The sequence below is a fragment of the Bos indicus x Bos taurus genome, chromosome X (genome assembly GCF_003369695.1).
Source record: "Bos indicus x Bos taurus breed Angus x Brahman F1 hybrid chromosome X, Bos_hybrid_MaternalHap_v2.0, whole genome shotgun sequence".
NCBI classification, from domain to species: Eukaryota; Metazoa; Chordata; class Mammalia; order Artiodactyla; family Bovidae; genus Bos; species Bos indicus x Bos taurus.
Genome location: NC_040105.1, coordinates 81,171,792 through 81,190,745, shown reverse-complemented (window position 1 = coordinate 81,190,745; position 18,954 = coordinate 81,171,792). Strand labels below are relative to the sequence as shown.

General features: G+C 36.0%; 1 protein-coding gene across 1 annotated transcript in view; it reads left to right on the top strand.

Moving 5' to 3' along the window:
* The window catches only part of HTR2C (5-hydroxytryptamine receptor 2C), a 347,792-nt gene extending 338,612 nt beyond the window's left edge, over positions 1-9,180 (top strand). Inside the window, exon 6 of the mRNA XM_027534545.1 lies at positions 5,733-9,180. Coding sequence (XP_027390346.1) covers positions 5,733-6,556 — 824 coding nt within the window. The 3' untranslated portion in view covers positions 6,557-9,180. The remainder of the gene's footprint in view (positions 1-5,732) is intronic.
* Positions 9,181-18,954: the final 9,774 nt, after the last annotated feature.

The window sequence follows — 18,954 nt, the reverse complement described above, 5'->3', positions numbered from 1 at the left end:
TTGTAAGATAGTATCAATTGTAAGACACATAGCACTTTTGAAGATGTTAAAATCTGAAAGGAATGGACATCTAAGAATTATGGGCATATGATATTATTATCTGATTGCTTGAAGAGAATTGATCTGTGTTGCTTGAATTCAAGGCTTTAAGAGATAATGCAAACCTCATTATACATTTTCTAAATGTACTTGCCTTATCTGATGTAAAATAACCACACCAAGTTATTTTACATCTTTTATGAGGCTAGAATAAGTCGCTCAGTCGTGTCTGAATCTTTGGGACTCCATGGACTGTAGTCTACCAGGTTCCTCTGTCCATGGGATTTTCCAGGCAAGAACACTGGAGTGGGTTGCCATTTCTTTCTCCAGATCTTCCTGACCCAGGATTGAACCTGGGTCTCCTGCATTGGAGTCAGACGCTTTACCGTCTGAGCCACCAGGGAAGTCTAGAATAAGATAATGCATGTAAAATATGTACTGCAGCTAAAGTACCAAAATCAGTAAGCACTCAATAAATGATAACTAGTAGTCATAGTAACACATATTTTCAATAAAAACTTGAACTATAGCTGTTATTGAATTTAATGTTCTTAAAACTCTAAGACCCCATATGTTTATTGAAAGTATTTTTTTCTCCCTTAGTAAACTTAATGAATAATAATCAATTTTACAGTTTTTTTTGAGATGCAAATGAGACAATGCATGCAAAATATTTGTTTATTGGTTGAAGTAGTACCTGATATTTTCAGCAGAACATGAATTATAACTTATTTTTGTTGTTTCTAAAATTCTAGAGATGATATACATTTTTTCAAAGTTAATTTCAGAAAGATTAAGTGATTCTAGTTAATAATTCCTTCTTTTTATGTTTTTTATCTGGATTAAATAATATATGAAAGTATATAATAATTGTAAAACATTTAAATCAGTGTGTGACAAATAAAAAGCACTCAGTAAAAAGTAATTATTATTACAATTGTTGTTATTTATTCCTGATATTATCTATGGTAGTTCATTTTCACTTTTTCTCCTTGGTCAAGTTAAAGATTTTAAAATATCAAAGATCTCTCAATTATACTTGCTAAGCTAGTTTTCTGAAGTTAACATCACCAAATAGTATATACCTTTCATAATTTTTATGACAATGAGTGAGATAATGCATGTAAAATATTTGGTTGCTATTATTGATAGTTTGTGTTTACTTGATATCACTTGAATTTCTACTAATTGACTAATTAAAAGTACTGAGAAACACTTTATACATGGCTGAATTTAACTTTCCAGGGTTTAAATAACTTCATCCACTAATATAGAACAGCAGTTCTCAAACTCTTTGGTGTCAGGGCCTATTTATACTTTTTAAAACAAATGAAGACCTCAAAGAGCTTGTGTATATATGGATTATATCTATTGATATTTATTATATTAGAAATTAAAGCTGAGAAATGTTTAAAATATCTATGAATCATTTTAAATAACAATAATGAATCCATTTAATGTTAACATAATGTTTTTTTTAATAAAAATTAACTATTTTTCCAAAAATAATTAAGAGAGAAGACAGGCATTGTTTAACAGTTTTAAAATCTCTTCAATATTTAGTTTTATGGAAAGATAGTTGGATTCTCATAGATGTATCTGTGTTCAGCCTGTTGTGGTACGCTATTTAGTATGAACTTTATAAAGAATATGCAGTTTTAAAGATGAATAGTTGGAAAAGGGAAATCTAGCAAACTCTGTAAAAGAATCTCAGAGGCCCCTCTGGGTCCTTGAACCACACTTTGAGAACTGCTGACATATGCTTTTAATTTTTTTAAGTATTGAATAAGATAATCTATATAATAGATACTGTTTTTAATGCTGCTTTAGTTGCTATTAGTATTATTTGTATAATTTCCAGATACTGTCAAAAGAAACTGAGTTTCTTGTTTTGTTGACTGCATTCACAGTTTCTATTAAAAAAAAAAAACAAAAAACAAATGACAATGTAGATTTGGTAAAATGGTTAAGCTACTTCACTAAATAATATCTCTATTACAGGAGTTTTAATGAAATTGAGATAATATATTTTATATTTTTAATGTCAGTAATACACATGGCTCAGTGCCTGGCACATAAGATAGACTCAATAAAAGGCAGCTTTAGAATCACTCTTTGTTCAATGTACAAAAGATTATGCAAATAGATGCCAAGGATAAAATTGATCTCATACACACAATAACATCATTAGCTTATCTGGAATCACTCTGCTACCCTCTCTTGTCTCTAGACAAGCCCTACTTTTAGGCCCGAGATTCCCTTAGGAAAGTAAATAAATCTTTAAACAGAAACAAGCTAATACAATTCAGAGCTGGGCTCTGAGTAATGCTGACTTCCACTGATATGGTCAGTGTGTGAGGCCTTCCCTAGAAATTTCAGATATCTAGGAATACCTAAAAGATTGTGCAGCATTTCCTTGGGGAAATGACTCTCCACTCCAGCACTTGTATCCTGAGTGTAGATATGTCTACCCTTGTCAGAATTTTTTCAGAATGAATACAAACTCCCCAGATTAAATTTCTAGCCTCAGGATCTGGTTGCCACATTGTTGGATGGCAGGGGAGGGGGACAGTTTGGAAGGGGAGCCATTCCACTTTGCCCCTCCTCTGGTCTTGCTATAGGATCCTGAGAAAGTATAACAGTTTTCTACCAACATTTTGTTAGAAAATGGCCTTCTTCTCTACATTTATATCAAAATGGTAAGTGTTTCCACTCAGGACCCCAAGACTTTTGCTCTAGAAGTAATCAGTTCCAAAGTTAGCAGTGGTAGTAAATCTTACAGACTTTTATCATCTGGGGTCTAACAGCCATTTCTTTCTATGTTTCAGAAAGAACTTCTGTTTTATTTTAATTGCTTCCATTTTTAAAATATTAAACTTTTGGTATAAAGACTTTAAAAGATTATAAAATTAGGTAGAATTATATTATAAAGAACCATGTACTCATTATCCAGCTCCAAGATTTATCAATTTATGGACTGTCTTGCATCATGTGTACTTCTGTCCACTTCTCCCTCCCATATTATTTCAAAACAAACCTCAGAATCATAATAATTTATCCATAAACACTTCAGTATATACATATCTAAAAATATAAATTTTTCCCCACATAACCACAATATCAATATCACTTTTAAAAACTAATGAATGATAATTATTTACTATCATCAAAGGCCAGTTATTATTCAAAATAACACATTTCCACCTGTGTCATGAATATTTTTAAAAATTTGTTTGTTTGCATCACAATTCCAAGAAGATCCACATATTAACATTGCTTGATTGGTATTTTAAGACTCTCTTAATATTATGTTCTCTAATTTTTTCTGTTGTAAATGGTTTGTTTTTAAGAAACCCTTCCCTCTTTTCTTAATCTCATATTAGCTTCCTTAACTCCAGAAAACTTCCTACAACCTTATCCTCACTAAAACATTTCATGAAGGATAAGCCAATACTGGCTTCTTTCAGGCAAGCTTGACCTATGCTCTTTCTGCATATTCCCTCATATTTATGGCTTTTGGAATAAAGATTATAAGAATACAAGATGGCAGCATTCTTACCTATCATTTTATAACTCTTAAGAAATGTAACCTGTGTGGTTCATCAAATTTGGTGACTATTACCTTCTGATACTTGCCACTCTTCCCATCTAGAGTTCAAAGGTCGCTTCACCAGATCCTGTACTGTATTACCTGAGGACACTTTCTGTTTGCAGTGTCTCCTAGTTTTCACAGCCATTCTTGCCTTCTTAAATGGCATGCCTAGGTTGAGAATTGCAGGTATGTACCAATATGCCAAGAAATCTTGTCACATCTATTGATGCTTCTCATACCATCACTTGGTGTCTTTCTCTAGGGGAAAAAAAAAACAGGCATGTAAGAAATTCAGGGTCTAAATTAGAAGGCTTAAAGATAACTTTTCAAATATTCTTCCTCATGTCTTCCCAGAAATTAAATACCAATCAACATCATCAACAAGCTCTTAGCAAAGAAAAATATTTTCCCCTCTTGATCATCAAACACTCTATACCTGACAAAGCATGTTAAGACAATCTATAGGGACTTTCAGATTTGTCATGGTTCCCTGTGTGTTCCCTAAAGCCAGCAATGATCTTTGAGAGTGTGTTTCTATCCTTTCTCACAGTTCATAGTACAAAGAGCCACCAGCCCAGGAATCCTCATAATGATCTCTGATAGAATCCTAGAAGTGCAACCTGAATTGTCCCAGGCTTCAAGTTCTTTTGGACACATGAAAAAATAAATTAACAGTAAAATTTGAATTTTATTTGTGCAAGTTATCTCTGCTTATTGATGATAGACCTCTTCAAGATCTGCCAAAATGATTTACCACAATGATTTCCAAAAATTTCTAGGTACATTACTTATGGTCAGGCACAAGATTCTGCTCCCATCTTCTTATTGATATTTTCTGCCTGTGAGCTTCTTTATTAGTGGAGGTGCTTACCTAGATGAACACCTCTCAGTATTCTTTGGAGAAGGCAATGGCACCCCACTCCAGTACTCTTGCCTGGAAAATCCCATGGATGGAGGGGGCCTGGTGGGCTGCAGTCCATGGGGTTGCTAGGAGTCGGACACGACTGAGCGACTTCACTTTCACTTTTCACTTTCATGCATTGGAGAAGGAAATGGCAACCCATTCCAGTGTTCTTGCCTGGATAATCCCAGGGAGGGCAGGGGAGCCTGGTGGGCTGCCATCTATGGGGTCGCACAGAGTCAGACACGACTGAAGCAACTTAGCAGCAGCAGCAGCAGCAGTATTCTTATCCAGGGAGGGAGGAGGGAGGGGGGTTCAGGATGGGGAACACATGTATACCTGGGGCGGATTCATGTTGATATATAGCAAAACCAATATAATATTGTAAAGTCAAAAAATAAACTAAAATTTAAAAAAAAAAAAAAAAAATGAGTTCAAAACTCCACACGTAAATTGGAGGACTGTATCTCTCCCAGAGTCTCAGGAAAATGCTTACTAAAAAGACAATTCCTTCAGTTTCTGCATAGAGACTATGTCTGCATTGTGGTCAGATCTAATTCCTATTTGAGGGGCATACTATCCTCTTCATCTCCAAAAAACTCCAGAGCTTCCAGGCTCTGTCTCCAAAGGACTCACCCACAGAAGTTCCTCTTCTTGACCACTTTCCTCAGGAAAGGATTTCCTTAGCTAAAAACTCATCTCAAACTCAGTCTAGTCAATGCTGATATGCAATTACTCCTAGGTGGTATACACATCATTTTTATTGCATTTGGAATGTTAAAAATGAACAATTGAATTTATTGATGTCATTGAATACAGACACAAATTTATTCATTCAACAAATATTTAGTGAATGCCTTCTATGAGCTGGGACATTTCTAGGAATTGGAGCTAAAACAAAAAAGACATGTTCACTGTTATGTATAACCATACTTATAATTATCTCAGTAATGGTAATTCCAAGTCTTTTACAGAAAATTGGTGAGAAGGCATTCCTAACTTGAAAAAAAGCTGTCATTTTCTGATATCATACTGTTACTCTTTCATGTGACTATCACTTTATGCTGTGAATAGCTTTCAACAAATATCAGATCTAAATTTTCTCCAGTGATATTCAATTGAATGTATCCCACTGTACAAATCTGTTCAATGCTTCCATATGCTGTAACAATGTCATATCTTCTTTTTTTGTTCCTGTAGGTGTATCAGTTCCTATCCCAGTGATTGGACTGAGGGATGAAGACAAGGTGTTCGTCAACAACACCACCTGTGTGCTGAATGACCCAAATTTCGTTCTTATTGGGTCCTTCGTAGCTTTCTTCATACCGCTGACAATCATGGTGATTACCTACTGTCTGACGATTCACGTCCTTCGCCGACAAGCTCTGATGTTACTGCACGGCCACACTGAGGAACCGCCTGGAATAAACCTGAATTTCCTGAAATGCTGCAAGACAAACACAGATGAAGAGAACTCTGCAAACCCGAACCAAGATTTGAACCCACGCCGAAGGAAGAAGAAAGAAAGACGGCCTAGGGGCACCATGCAAGCTATCAACAATGAACGGAAAGCCTCGAAGGTCCTTGGCATTGTTTTCTTTGTGTTTCTGATCATGTGGTGCCCGTTTTTTATTACTAATATTTTGTCGGTTCTTTGTGGGAAGGCTTGTAATCAAAAGCTCATGGAAAAGCTTCTGAACGTGTTTGTTTGGATTGGCTATGTTTGTTCAGGAATTAATCCTCTGGTGTACACTCTTTTCAACAAAGTTTACCGAAGGGCTTTCTCCAACTATTTGCGCTGCAATTATAAGGCAGATAGAAAGCCTCCAATCAGACAAATCCCGAGAGTTGCTGCCACTGCTTTGTCTGGGAGGGAGCTTAATGTTAACATTTACCGGCACACCAATGAACCAGTAATTAAGAAAGCTGATGACAAGGAGCCTGATATAGAGATGCAAGTTGAGAATTTGGAGCTACCGGTTAATCCCTCCAATGTGATTAGTGAAAGGATTAGTAGTGTGTAAGAAAGAGCAGCACAGTCTTTTCCTATGGTAAAGCTACAAATGTAGGAAATTGTTCTTTAATTCTGCCAGTCATAACTAATGTAAATATTGCCGTCTGAAAAGTGTGTTTTATATATAGCTTTGCAATCCTGTACTTTACAATCATGCTTACAATAGTGAGATTTAGGGTTCTGTATTTACTGTTTATAACAGATTGAGAATAACTTATTTTGATTGATGCAAAAATGTTGATTTTTCCCCCCTTCCATCTCTCCTTCCCTCCTTCTTTTTCTTTCTCTCTCTCCTCTCTCTTTTTCTTTTGCATATAAGGAAACATTGATGTTCACCTCAGGTGGCATTTGCAGGAGACCAGAATGATACACATGACAGCGGTTTTCAACCACACCAAAATTGAACAAATTCGGTGGACTCTTTTTTCCAGGTTAACAGTAAATATGCACTTTAAATTCTTGCTCTGCTCATCTACACACATAAATACGGTAAAATAGGTTCTGCCTTCTGAAACTCTACCACAACTATTAGTGAGTCAAAGGCAGAACTTATTTCTTGTCACACACAGGGGAAATTTTGACATTGTCAGAATGTTGTGTTGATATTTTACTGCAATGTCTGTCCCCAAACATAGTGGCATTTTAATATAGCAGCTAGTTAACCGGAACTACAGAAGTGGAAGGATGACAAGAGATATACACACCAACAATAGCTTTTCACTTCTTATAATGTTCAAATTCTGATTATAATGACAAGCAAACTGGAATTAGTGTCTTCATTCTGGTCCTTAGTAAATACCTAATTCCATGATTAAACTGGGAAACAAAATCCCAGAGTTATTTCCCAATCCAGGATTCAACATCAATTGGGTTTTGATATCAGGATCCTAGAAATTTGTGTGCTACACACAAAATGAAATTAGAATTTTTGAGCCTTATTAAAATAGTATATTAGTTATGGTACCTCTATCTATAGGACCTAATTTAGCAGTCCATTTTTGAGTAAAACTTGAGTTGGAAGCAGATGCCGAAGACGTTGGAAGTTTTACTTGATTAAGGACTACAGAACTGGGCCCTTAGAATGTGGAAAAAAAAAAAAAGTAATTAAAGAAGCTTTTACTGAACTCTAGAAAAAAAAGAAATACAGAGTTTCCATTTGGATTTTAAACAAAATATCTCATTTTCAGATCCTTCCAAACTCTCTAGTGCAGGGAAAGGCTGCAGCTAATTTGTGAAAGTAGCAAGCTCTTCATTGTACTGCAATTACGTACCAGAAGTTTAAACCTTTGTTAAATATAGTGTTGTGTTACAATCAGTGTTGGCCATTATTTCATCCGTGGGCCTGTTGCTCTCTAAGAATTCAGTACCGTTTTACTAGTTTGTTAACCATGAAAGGTTTTCAAACATTACTAAAGTCAGACTATTAAGTCTATGCTGTGTGCAGAGTATACAAGTGTTTCCAGTAACTATATTTCCATGTGTGTCCATTTCACACAATTGTGGATCTATTTCTGAAGATTTCATAATGCTATTTTTTATGCCTGACAGTTACTTACACACTTTAGAGTATCTTGAAATCGGTGAAGGCAGAATCCAAATTTCTAAAATCCCCGGTGTGTGTCCTCAACACGCAGCATAGATAAATCCAACAATCTGCCACAAGGGCAGTGGGAGAGATGCTGTATTTGAGGAAACTCATACAGTCCCTAAGTGGTTTGCAACACTGCCAAATGCCAGTCAATTGCTTGAGCATGCCCAATTATAACATGAAAGTAAAGTCTACCTGCTCTGTCGAACTGCATGTTAAAAACAATTATATGAAATTGAATGAGACCTAATTCTTACTGAAACGAAAATGTCTGAAGAAACATAGCATGCATTAAGCATGAGTTCTGCACATATATGGTGTCCTGCATGTATGCCATGTATGTTGCATAAATCCATCGATTTGTATTAATGTAAGGCAGAGTAGGTGTTATAAGAATGACTTAAATGCACATCCTTTGGCAGTCTTTAAAAAGACCATGCGATCAGATCTGAAGTATTGTGAGTACAGAGAAAACTGGAAACATCTGATTTCTTTCCTGAACTATCAGGGCAAGCTCATAGCACATGTTTTACAAAGAAAATATAAACCACTGATTTTCAAAAGCACTAGCAATAAGTTGAATGATAATAGCTTAGAGCACATTTGTTAATAATTCTTATGTCATCAAGCAGTAGTACTTATTAGTACCGAACACAGTAATTATTCTAAAATCATGTGCTATTCGTAAGTTCTGTGCAGTTTGGTATGAAATAAGTATATTCATTTGGATATAAATCTTACAGTTCAATGTTAAATCTACAACTTTTATAAATGTTTTAAAGTCCATGTGATAAGTGTAAACATGGTGAATTTATTGTCAAACAGATCATTTTGATGTACTATTATATATATATATATATATATATATATATCTGTTTAAGACACGTGCAATGGACTGCCTTATATTATTTCCTGTAAATCTTCCTTCATCAAGTGGTACTTTTTGAGAGTGGTTGCAAAATGTTGTCTTATTCCTGATTCCTGTATGTTATCCATTCCAGGTTTTTGTGATATTTCCTATTAATTTATTAAATTTATTAAATGTTGCCTAATATGTCATATGCCTTTTTCTCCCCTGCATCTTTTGAGGGAAAAATACACCACTTCATTTCTTAGAAAATTAAATTGTAACTGGTTAAATAAGTTCACAAAGACAAATACAACCAGAGAATATTACCTTTTTCTGTGTACTCAAAGACTATGACACTAGAAAGACAAGAGGTGTAAATAACAGAAGCAATATTAATAACAGCATCACTGATTCCTCATGAACAGAATAACTGGGCTCTGAAATATTCCTATCTTCCTTAACCTGAGCAGGGGCCTAGAGTGGCTCACATACTCTCTTTGCTATAGGATTGCTATCTTATCCCCTTCAGACTCTAAGCTCTCCAAGAGCAGAGAGGACCATGTCTATACTGTTGATGGTTTAATTTCCAGTTGATAGTAGTCACTCTGTGTTCAATACGTATGTATTGAGCATCAATATTTGTGGGCATTGTATTATCTGTTCCTGTTGCCAAAAGAAGCCTGGCAACACCCCACTGTTCAGTCATGTAGTATGACCTGATCACTTTAATGGACCTCTATCCCAAATGGCCTTGGATACCTATGCTACCATCAAAGTCACCATACTAAGTGCCTCTGTTCCTCCATACCTGGAGCCATGTGTGACAAAATCCATTGGCCTTTTCTTGCATCATGTATACCTTTCTGATGCTGTGTGAGCTACTGGCATGAGTTCAGTTCCCTGAGAAGAAAGTAGGAGTACCTCATTCCTTTGCAACCATGACTAGATTGATTCCTAGGAATGGGTCAAGTAATAAAGGCTGAAGTGCCACTTTGAAACCAATGGGGTCACTGCTGCCCATGGCTTCAAATATCTTATACCACTGAAGCTAGGGACTACTCTTGCCCAATAGTGAAGCAAAGGAGAGAGGTTGAAATTTCTGATGGCACAGAACTGAAGTCATTATTACCAGTAAAAGGCAAGGAGGGTCAGAAGGAAGACTGGAATGTCTTATCCCATAGCACTGGAAGGTCTTTGTGGTCTGAGGAGAAAAACATACTTCTTGTCATCAAGCAGTAGTAAGTTTCTGTTTACTGCAGAAACACAGTTCCCACACAGTTAATCAGTTCCCTCTTAGGTCAATGCAGTCTCCATGGTTGAGGCCCGTTTCTCCTTGCATATTCCCCTAGACATATGTTAACATATCACCCAGAAAGCTGCATGTATTAGAAAGAGGTATTTTTATAGGCAATGCCAACAAGAGTAGGTAACAGCATAGTGGTTCTCAATATTATGTGACTCATAGCTCACTTATAAATATAAATAGTTCTAAGAGGTAGAGTGGGTTCCCTAGGATATAAATTCTGAGATGGAAATAAGTGTACAGGATGTGATTAGGAAAGGATCTTGGGATCCATCTGCATGGGGGAATGGAAGAAAGGAGGAATGGGCAGAGGGAGAAACTGGGCTCTGATGTAGTCACAATAAGGACTTATTCCCCATGAACCTTTGGAGGGAAAAATATGCAATTTAACCTCATTTTCTTTGAAAGTTAAATTGAATTCTGTAAAATAAGTTCACAAAGACAAACTCAACCAAAAAGTATCACCCTTCCTCACTAATTCTGCATGTAGTCAAAGACTGTAACATCAAGGGAAAGACAGTTGAGAGCTGTGAAAAACAAAAACAATATCACACTTAGCTGACTCCCATGGGAAGCTTCATAGTTGTTCCAAGTTGAAGCAGGGGACCAATCCTCCATACTGCTACTCTCCCCAAGAGAAATATACAACCTTATGCCAAGTCACTTTCTTCATCAGAGGCAATTCCCAAAGACAGCTTATACCTGAAAGTTGTCCAGTCTACAATTTCCCATCACCTGGGAAATAAAGCCTTCAGCCCTAAAGGTGGAATCTTGTCAAGATAGCATAGCATCTATAACAAATAGCATATTTATTGAATAGAAAAGATTCACCACCTAGTTCAACATCTATATAAATAAGACAAGAGAACCTGGATGGCTGTCACTGAAGGAAAAATCAAGGGAAATGGAGGTGAAAGGAAATATATGTTTTTATATATGATTTCTTTTCTTATTAAAGGTGTTCTCAATCAACAGCTTACTAGAATTCTTAGATTTATGAATCCATCTTGATAGCTCAAGCTAAGAAGGCAGTAAAAAAACAATCCCAAAGCCTCAATGGCTTAACAAAACAAACATTCATTTTGCGGTCACACTCAATTTCCAATGAGGTTTGCCAGGAAATCTCTTCTCATCATGGTTACTCTGGGTAAAAATGGTGATAGAGGCTTTATACTTGCTACCATGTAGCTGAGGGAAGGAAATTCAGTGAAGCTATTTCTTACACTAAAGCTAACCCTACCTTTAACTTTCAAATTAATCCTGATTCTATCCATATCCTCACACCTTACCTATAATATTATTTCTTTTCTTAATTTTATCTTTAAAAATTTCTATGTGTAATCCTGTCCTGCTCTAAATTTATAGTTAATTCTAACCCTAACTCTGGTTTCTAAATTACCTCTAACTACGATCCTGCCTTCTGCAAACTCTAATCTTATTCAAACCTCTAACCTCACCCTTATTATTAACTTCAATGCGTGTTCTGTTTTTAATCCTCCTTAAGGGGCTAATTCTGAACTTACTTCTAACCTAACATCTGGGCTGCCCTAGTGGCTCAGATGGTAAAGAATCTGCCTGCAATGCAGGAGACCCAGGTTCGACCCCTGGGTTGAAATGGCAACCCTGGAGAATGAAATGGCAACACACTCCAGTATATTTTTTTTTTTGTAAATTAATTTATTTATTTCAATTGGTGGCTAATTACTTTACAATATTGTAGTGGGTTTTGCCATACATTCACATGAATCAGCCATGGGTGTACATGTGTCCCCCATCCTCACTCCTCTCCCACCTCCCTCCCCATCTCATCCCTCAGGGTCATCCCAGTGCGCTGGGCCTGAGCACCCTGTCTCATGCATCAGACTTGGACTGGCTATCTATTTCACATATGGTAATACACATGTTTCAATGTTATTCTCTCAAATTATCCCACCCTTGCCTTCTCCCACAGAGTCCAAAAGTCTGTTCTTTACAGTTGTGTCTCTTTTGCTGTCTGGCATATAGGGTCATTGTTACCATCTTTCTAAATTCCATAAAGATGTATTAATATACTATATTGGTGTTTTTCTTTCTGACTTACTTCACTCTGTATAACAGGCTCCAGTTTCATCCACCTCATTAGAACTGATTCAAATACATTCTTTTTAATAGCTGAGTAAATATTCCATTGTGTATATGTACCACGGCTTTCTTATCCACTCGTCTGCCGATGGAAATCTAGGTTGCTTCCATGTCCTAGCTATTGTAAACAGTGCTGCAGTGAACATTGGAGTACACGTGTCTCATTCAATTCTGGTTTCCTCGGTGTGTATGCCCAGCAGTGGGATTGCTGGGTCATATGTCAGTTCTATTTCCATTTTTTAAGGGAATCTCCACACTGTTCTCCATAGTGGCTGTACTAGTTTACATTCCCACTAACAGTGTAAGAGGGTTCCCTTTTCTCCACACCTTCTCCAGCGCATATTGTTTGTAGACTTTTGGATGGCAGCCATTTTCACCGGCGTGAGATGGTACCTCATTGTGGTTTTGATTTGCATTTCTCTGATAATGAGTGATGTCGAGCATCTTTTCATGTGTTTGTTAGCCATCTGTATGTCTTCTTTGGAGAAATGTCTGTTCAGTTCTTTGGCCCATTTTTTGATTGGGTCGTTTATTTTTCTGGAATTGAGCTGCAGGAGTTGCTTGTATATTTTTGAGATTAATTCTTTGTCAGTTGCTTTGTTTGCTATTATTTTCCCTCATTCTGAAGGCTCTTTTCACCTTGCTTATAGTTTCCTTCATTGTGCAAAAGCTTTTAAGTTTAATTAGGTCCCATTTGTTTATTTTTGCTTTTATTTCCATTACTATGGGAGTTGGATCATAGAGGATCCTGCTGTGATTTATGTCAGAAAGTGTGTTGCCTGTTTTCCTCTGGGAGTTTTAAAGTGTCTGGTCTTATGTTTAGGTCTTTAATCCATTTTGAGTTTATTTTTGTGTATGGTGTTAGAAAATATTCTAGTTTCATTCTTTTAGAGGTGGTTGACCAGTTTGCCCAGCACCCCTTGTTAAAGAGGTTGTCTTTTCTCCATTGTGTATTCTTGCATCCTTTGTCAAAGATAAGGTGTCCATAGGTGTGTGGATTTAGCTCTGGGCTTTCTATTTTGTTTCATCGATGTATGTTTCTGTCTTTGTGTCAGTACCATACTGTCTTGATGACTGTGGCTTTGTAGTAGAGCCTGAAGTCAGGCAGGTTGATTCCTCCAGTTCCATTCTTCTTTCTCAAGATCACTTTGGCTATTCGAGGTTTTTTGTTTTCCATACAAATTGTAAAATTATTTGCTCTAGTTCTCTGAAAAATACCATTGGTAGCTTGATAGGAATTGCATTGAATCTATAGATTTCTTTGGGTAGTATACTCATTTTCACTATATTGATTCTTCCAGTCCATGAACATGGTATATTTCTCCATCTTTTTGTGTCATCTTGCATTTCTATACATGAAAAATGAGAAAACAGAAAGAGAAATTAAAGAAACAATTCCATTCACCATTGCAACGAAAAGAATATAATACTTAGGAACAAAAGGCCTATAGATAGAAAACTATAAAACACTGATGAAAGAAATCAAAGATGACACAAATAGATGGTTTTTTAACACCTATTTTCAACTCTTTTGCTTATATACTTATCAGTATATAGGACAGTGTGTAAAGAACACTTACACTTCCTATAAAATAAGTAATTAAATTTAAACTTGAGCAAAATACTCATATAGACATTTCTCCAAAAAGATATACAAATGGCCAGCAAGACTTGAAGACATGTTCAACATTAAACATTAGGGAAATGTCTTTTTTTTGTATTTGAAAAACAAGTTTTATTAAGCAGTTTTTACATAATCAACTGTTCACAGTTTGCAGTTAAAACATTGTGCATATTGTATGTATTCACTGCTACTCAATTACAAAATCTTCAGAAAGCAGTAAAAAACATGTTCCAATAACTCATAAAAAAAAAAAGAGAACCATGATTAAAGTACAAAATGTTGGGTGATGTCACTTCAGACAGAAAATGAGGGGGGTTTTAAAAATACACATTTACCGTACTTTATTTAGGTAGGTTTTTCCCCTTGTTTGCTTATAGCGCTGTACAAGTTTTAGTGCCCAAAAGCTAAAGTAATAATGTACTCTGAATCATTTCAACTTAAAATATTTTGCATTTATCACTTGATACATATTATTTAAACATTTTAGTATGTAAAACACTTGAAAGCAAACCACACCACAACCACTAAGATCGTTAGAATCAGAAAGACAGATTGCTAGAATCAAAAAGACCAACAATTGCTGGTGAGAATGTGAAGAGAATAAAACCCTCATCCATTGCTGGGAGAATATAAAGTGATGCAGCTACTTTGGAATAGAGTTTGGCAGTTTCTTTTTTTCCCTTGCATTTGGTTATTTTGTCTCATTTTTATATAAATGTATTATTTTTAATTGAAGGATAATTGCTTTACAGCACTGTGCTGCTTTCTGCCATACATCAACATGTATCAGCCATAGCTGTACATATGTCCCCTCCCCATTGAACCTCCTTCCCATGTCCCACCCCTCTAAGTTGTTAAAATTTAAACACAGCATTACTATATGAAGGAGCAATTCTGCTACTAAGTGTATAGTCAAGAGAATCAAAAACATGCTTTAAAACAAAAGCTTGCTCATAAATGTTCATAGCATTATTATTCATAATAAACTAATAAACATATTATTAACATAATAAACATTATCCAAAATAAAGAGTGGAAAAAAAAACAATGTCCATCAACTAATGAATGGATAAACAAAATGTGATATATTCACACAATGGAATACTATTCATCCATAAAATTAATGAAGTACAGATTCACGCTACAACATTTATGAACCTTGGAAGTGTTATGCAAAGTAAAAGAGGCCAGAGACAAAAGGCCACATATTGGATGATTCCATTGTTATGAAATGCCTATGATAAGCAAACCTATAGAGATACAGAATATAGACCAGTGGTTGCTTGGAGTTGAAGAAGAGGTTGAAGAGAGAATGCAGAATGATTACTAATAGTTACAAGGTTATTTTTAGAGTGATGGAATGTGTTAAAATTAGATTATATGATACTTACATACTGTGTAAATATACTAAAAAAAATTGAATTACACACTTTAATGGGTGTACATAAATCTTCTATAAATTATATTAGTATATTTTAAATGTTCAGACATATTTAAAACTTGGCTAAAAATAATTAAAGAGGTGGATATCTATAAAAACAGCAGCCTTAAAAGTGGAAGATTAGATAAAATCTTTCAGAGACTAGAAAAGTAGAGAACAAAGTATTGCTTTATTTTAGATTTTAAAGTAACAATATGAATAAGAGATGAGTAAGAGAATTTATAGGCAAATCTCATTCATGATCATAGATGCAAAGATATATATATTTAAAAAAGCAAACTGAAATTAGTGGTGCATAAAAATAATACATTATTAAAATTAGGTTGGTTTCAGGAGAATAAGGCTGGTTTAACATGATGAAACCCATAGGTGTAATTCAACTTCTAGTAGATTAAGAGAAAATATACATAATGATCTCAATAGGCACAAAGTTTTTAACAAAATTCAATATACATTCAAAGAATTAAAATCTTAATCAGTGAGGAATAATATGGAATTTTATTAACCCGATAAAGGGTAAAACCAAAAAATAGAGTAAATACCATTCTTGATAGTTAACCATTTGAAATTCTTCCTTTCTATAAAATTAAGAAGAAAACAATGATATCCACTATTACTGCTTCCATTCAACAATGTACTGCAGAACAAAATAGGGAGACCAAAAATAATCATTCAGATATGGAAACAATATATGTCAAAGCTCATTGTAAATTAGTGGGGAAAGGAGTGATGGTTCAGTAAGATATACTGGGATAAACTTGTTACCCATTTATAAAAAAAAGAAGCTGAAGTCCTATATTACATCATACAGAATATTTAATTTAAGATGGATTCAAGCTTAAATGTGAAAGAGAAAACTTTAAAACTTTTTGAAAGAAATATAAAAAGAATATTTATATTATCTTAGAAAAATAAATGATTTCTGAAACAAGAAAATAAAGAACTAACCAGGAAAACATTCTATAGCACCTATTCCTTATTTCTATCATTCTATTATATTTAATTTTACAGGGGATTGTAATAGCTTACTTAATTGTCTACTCCACTGAACTAACAACTACTTAAGGATAGGGATTGTATTCTATTAATTTTATCTTTCCCCTCAAACCTGGTAGGTGTTAGTTGTATCTCTATGATAGGAGAGAAGAGAGAGTTTCAGGGGGAAAGGGTAGCTTTTAGTTGTTCCTTGATTTGGTATTTCAGTGCTTTTCCCTCCCCAGCAAATACCCAAGATTTTCTCTCTTTGTTAGGTATATGAAGTGTCATACATGTATATTACCATCCACATCCAAGCCATGTTTTTCATTACCTACTCTTAGTCATCTACCTTATTTGTAAAATTTCAGTCTAATATCTCATTTCTTTATGGACTCAATTTCTTGGCTTTTGAAGGGCACAATAAAGTGAAGAATAAAGGTCTATTAATGACTAAAGGGGAAAAAAACCCAAGTATTATTTGTTCAGGGCTTCCCTTGTAGCTCAGTCAGTTCTAAATTGGATCTCTAGAGGTTAATCTTCAGAAAAGAGATTCTAAAGGTGCAATTAAAATTCAGTATGAGCAGACTACATCACTGCAGATCCACTTGAGATCTGTAAGAGGCCTTCCCAAGGTCTAATTCCCCTTCAAACATGAGAATGTATTCTTTCACATTCTTGACATTTCAAGAGCTACCTCAGCTATAATCCTTCAAACAGAGCACTGCTGGTGACAAGAAGCCCACTGTTTGAGAGGAAAGTCTGTCCCATTTTGTTTTGTCCTAACTAATCATTCTAAATCCAGAAAAAGGAACACACAGCCCTGAGGTAATAGGAGCACTGTAAAAATTTCCATATTTCTGTAGATGTTTTCCCAAGATATTTTCTCCAGAAAGTTTTTCAACATGACTCCCTAGATTGCATAACTAATAGCAAACACAGAATGGCCCAAAGCCTCTTTTACATATAAAAGCAACTAGTTGAAGCTAGTCAGATCAGATCAGATCAGATCAGTAGCTTAGTCGTGTCCGACCCTTTGCGACCCCATGAATTGCAGCACGCCAGGCCTCCCTGTCCAGCACCAACTCCCGGAGTTCACCCAGACTCACGTCCATCCAGTCATGGATGCCATCCAGCCATCTCATCCTCTGTCGTCCCCTTCTCCTCTTGCCCCCAATCCCTCCCAGCATCAGAGTCTTTTCCAATGAGTCAACTCGTCGCATGAGGTGGCCAAAGTACTGGAGTTTCAGCTTTAGCATCATTCCTTCCAAAGTAATCCCAGGGCTGATCTCCTTCAGAATGGACTGGTTGGATCTCCTTGCAGTCCAAGGGACTCTCAAGAGTCTTCTCCAACACCACAGATCAAAAGCATCAATTCTTCGGCGCTCAACCTTCTTCACAGTCCAATTCTCACATCCATACATGACCACTGGAAAAACCATAGCCTTGACTAGATGAACCTTTGTTGGCAAAGTGCGGGGAGTGAGCTCCACCCCTGGCAAAGGTCTTGAGGAAGGAGGCTTGGCATACGCAAAGGCGGGATCAAGCCTCAGGAGTCTCCCTGGAAATTCTCGAGCATCTACCCCCAAAACCAGAGTCTGCCTACTTTCTGCTTTGTGCTTTCACCTACACCCTCAGACTTTACAGAGGCTGTCCCCCACTACCTCTCTCTGAAACAAGAGTTAGCTTACAGCTCCAGTTAATTCCTGGGTGTGACAGTGTTTCAACCTACAAACTCCTTTGGAAATCCTCTAGCCTGCCTGAATAGGTTTTTCCAGCCACATGTGATTGCTCAGAGCCTCCCAACTGTGAGAGGCATGAGATGTTCTAAACTGTCTAAATACAGATTCCTTTGAGCAGTTAAAAGATTGATTAGAAATTGTATTGGTGAAGGATTTTCACTTTTTGGGCCAATGTTTGCTGCTAAGTTTCCATATCCCTTACCTGCTGTGTCCCTGGCAGTGTATTGATTAATATAATTGGTGTAAATAGTAGCTTTAATGTTTGTAACCTGGGACCCTTGAGTTAATTCTTTTTCTTGTTATAGCCCACCACACCTTTGCTCTGTAGGAATGCAACTTTATCTAATGTTTTTGGAGGGTGGCGCTTGACTTACCACCTTTAGAGAAAAATAAGTTTTCTGAAGAAAGGGTCTTAAAATGTTAACAGGCCTCTGGGCCAGAAGATGATGCAAATCACCTAAGCTTTTGCATATGATAAGTTTGCAGGAAGAAAGCCTGGCTTGCTGCATGACTCTACCCCTTCCCCCATTATCCTCTATACATAACTTAAGGTATAAAAACTACTTTGGAAAATAAAGTGCGAGGCCTTGTTCACCGAAACTTGGTCTCCCATGTCATTCTTTCTCTCACCTTCTGGCTGAATTATTCAGCCTCTTTTCTCCACTGAATTTCCTCACTGAGCTATCCTTATTTCAGCCTCTTTTCTTCACTGAATTTTCCTACTGAGCTATCCTCATTCTATTACTTTTTATATCCTTCATTAA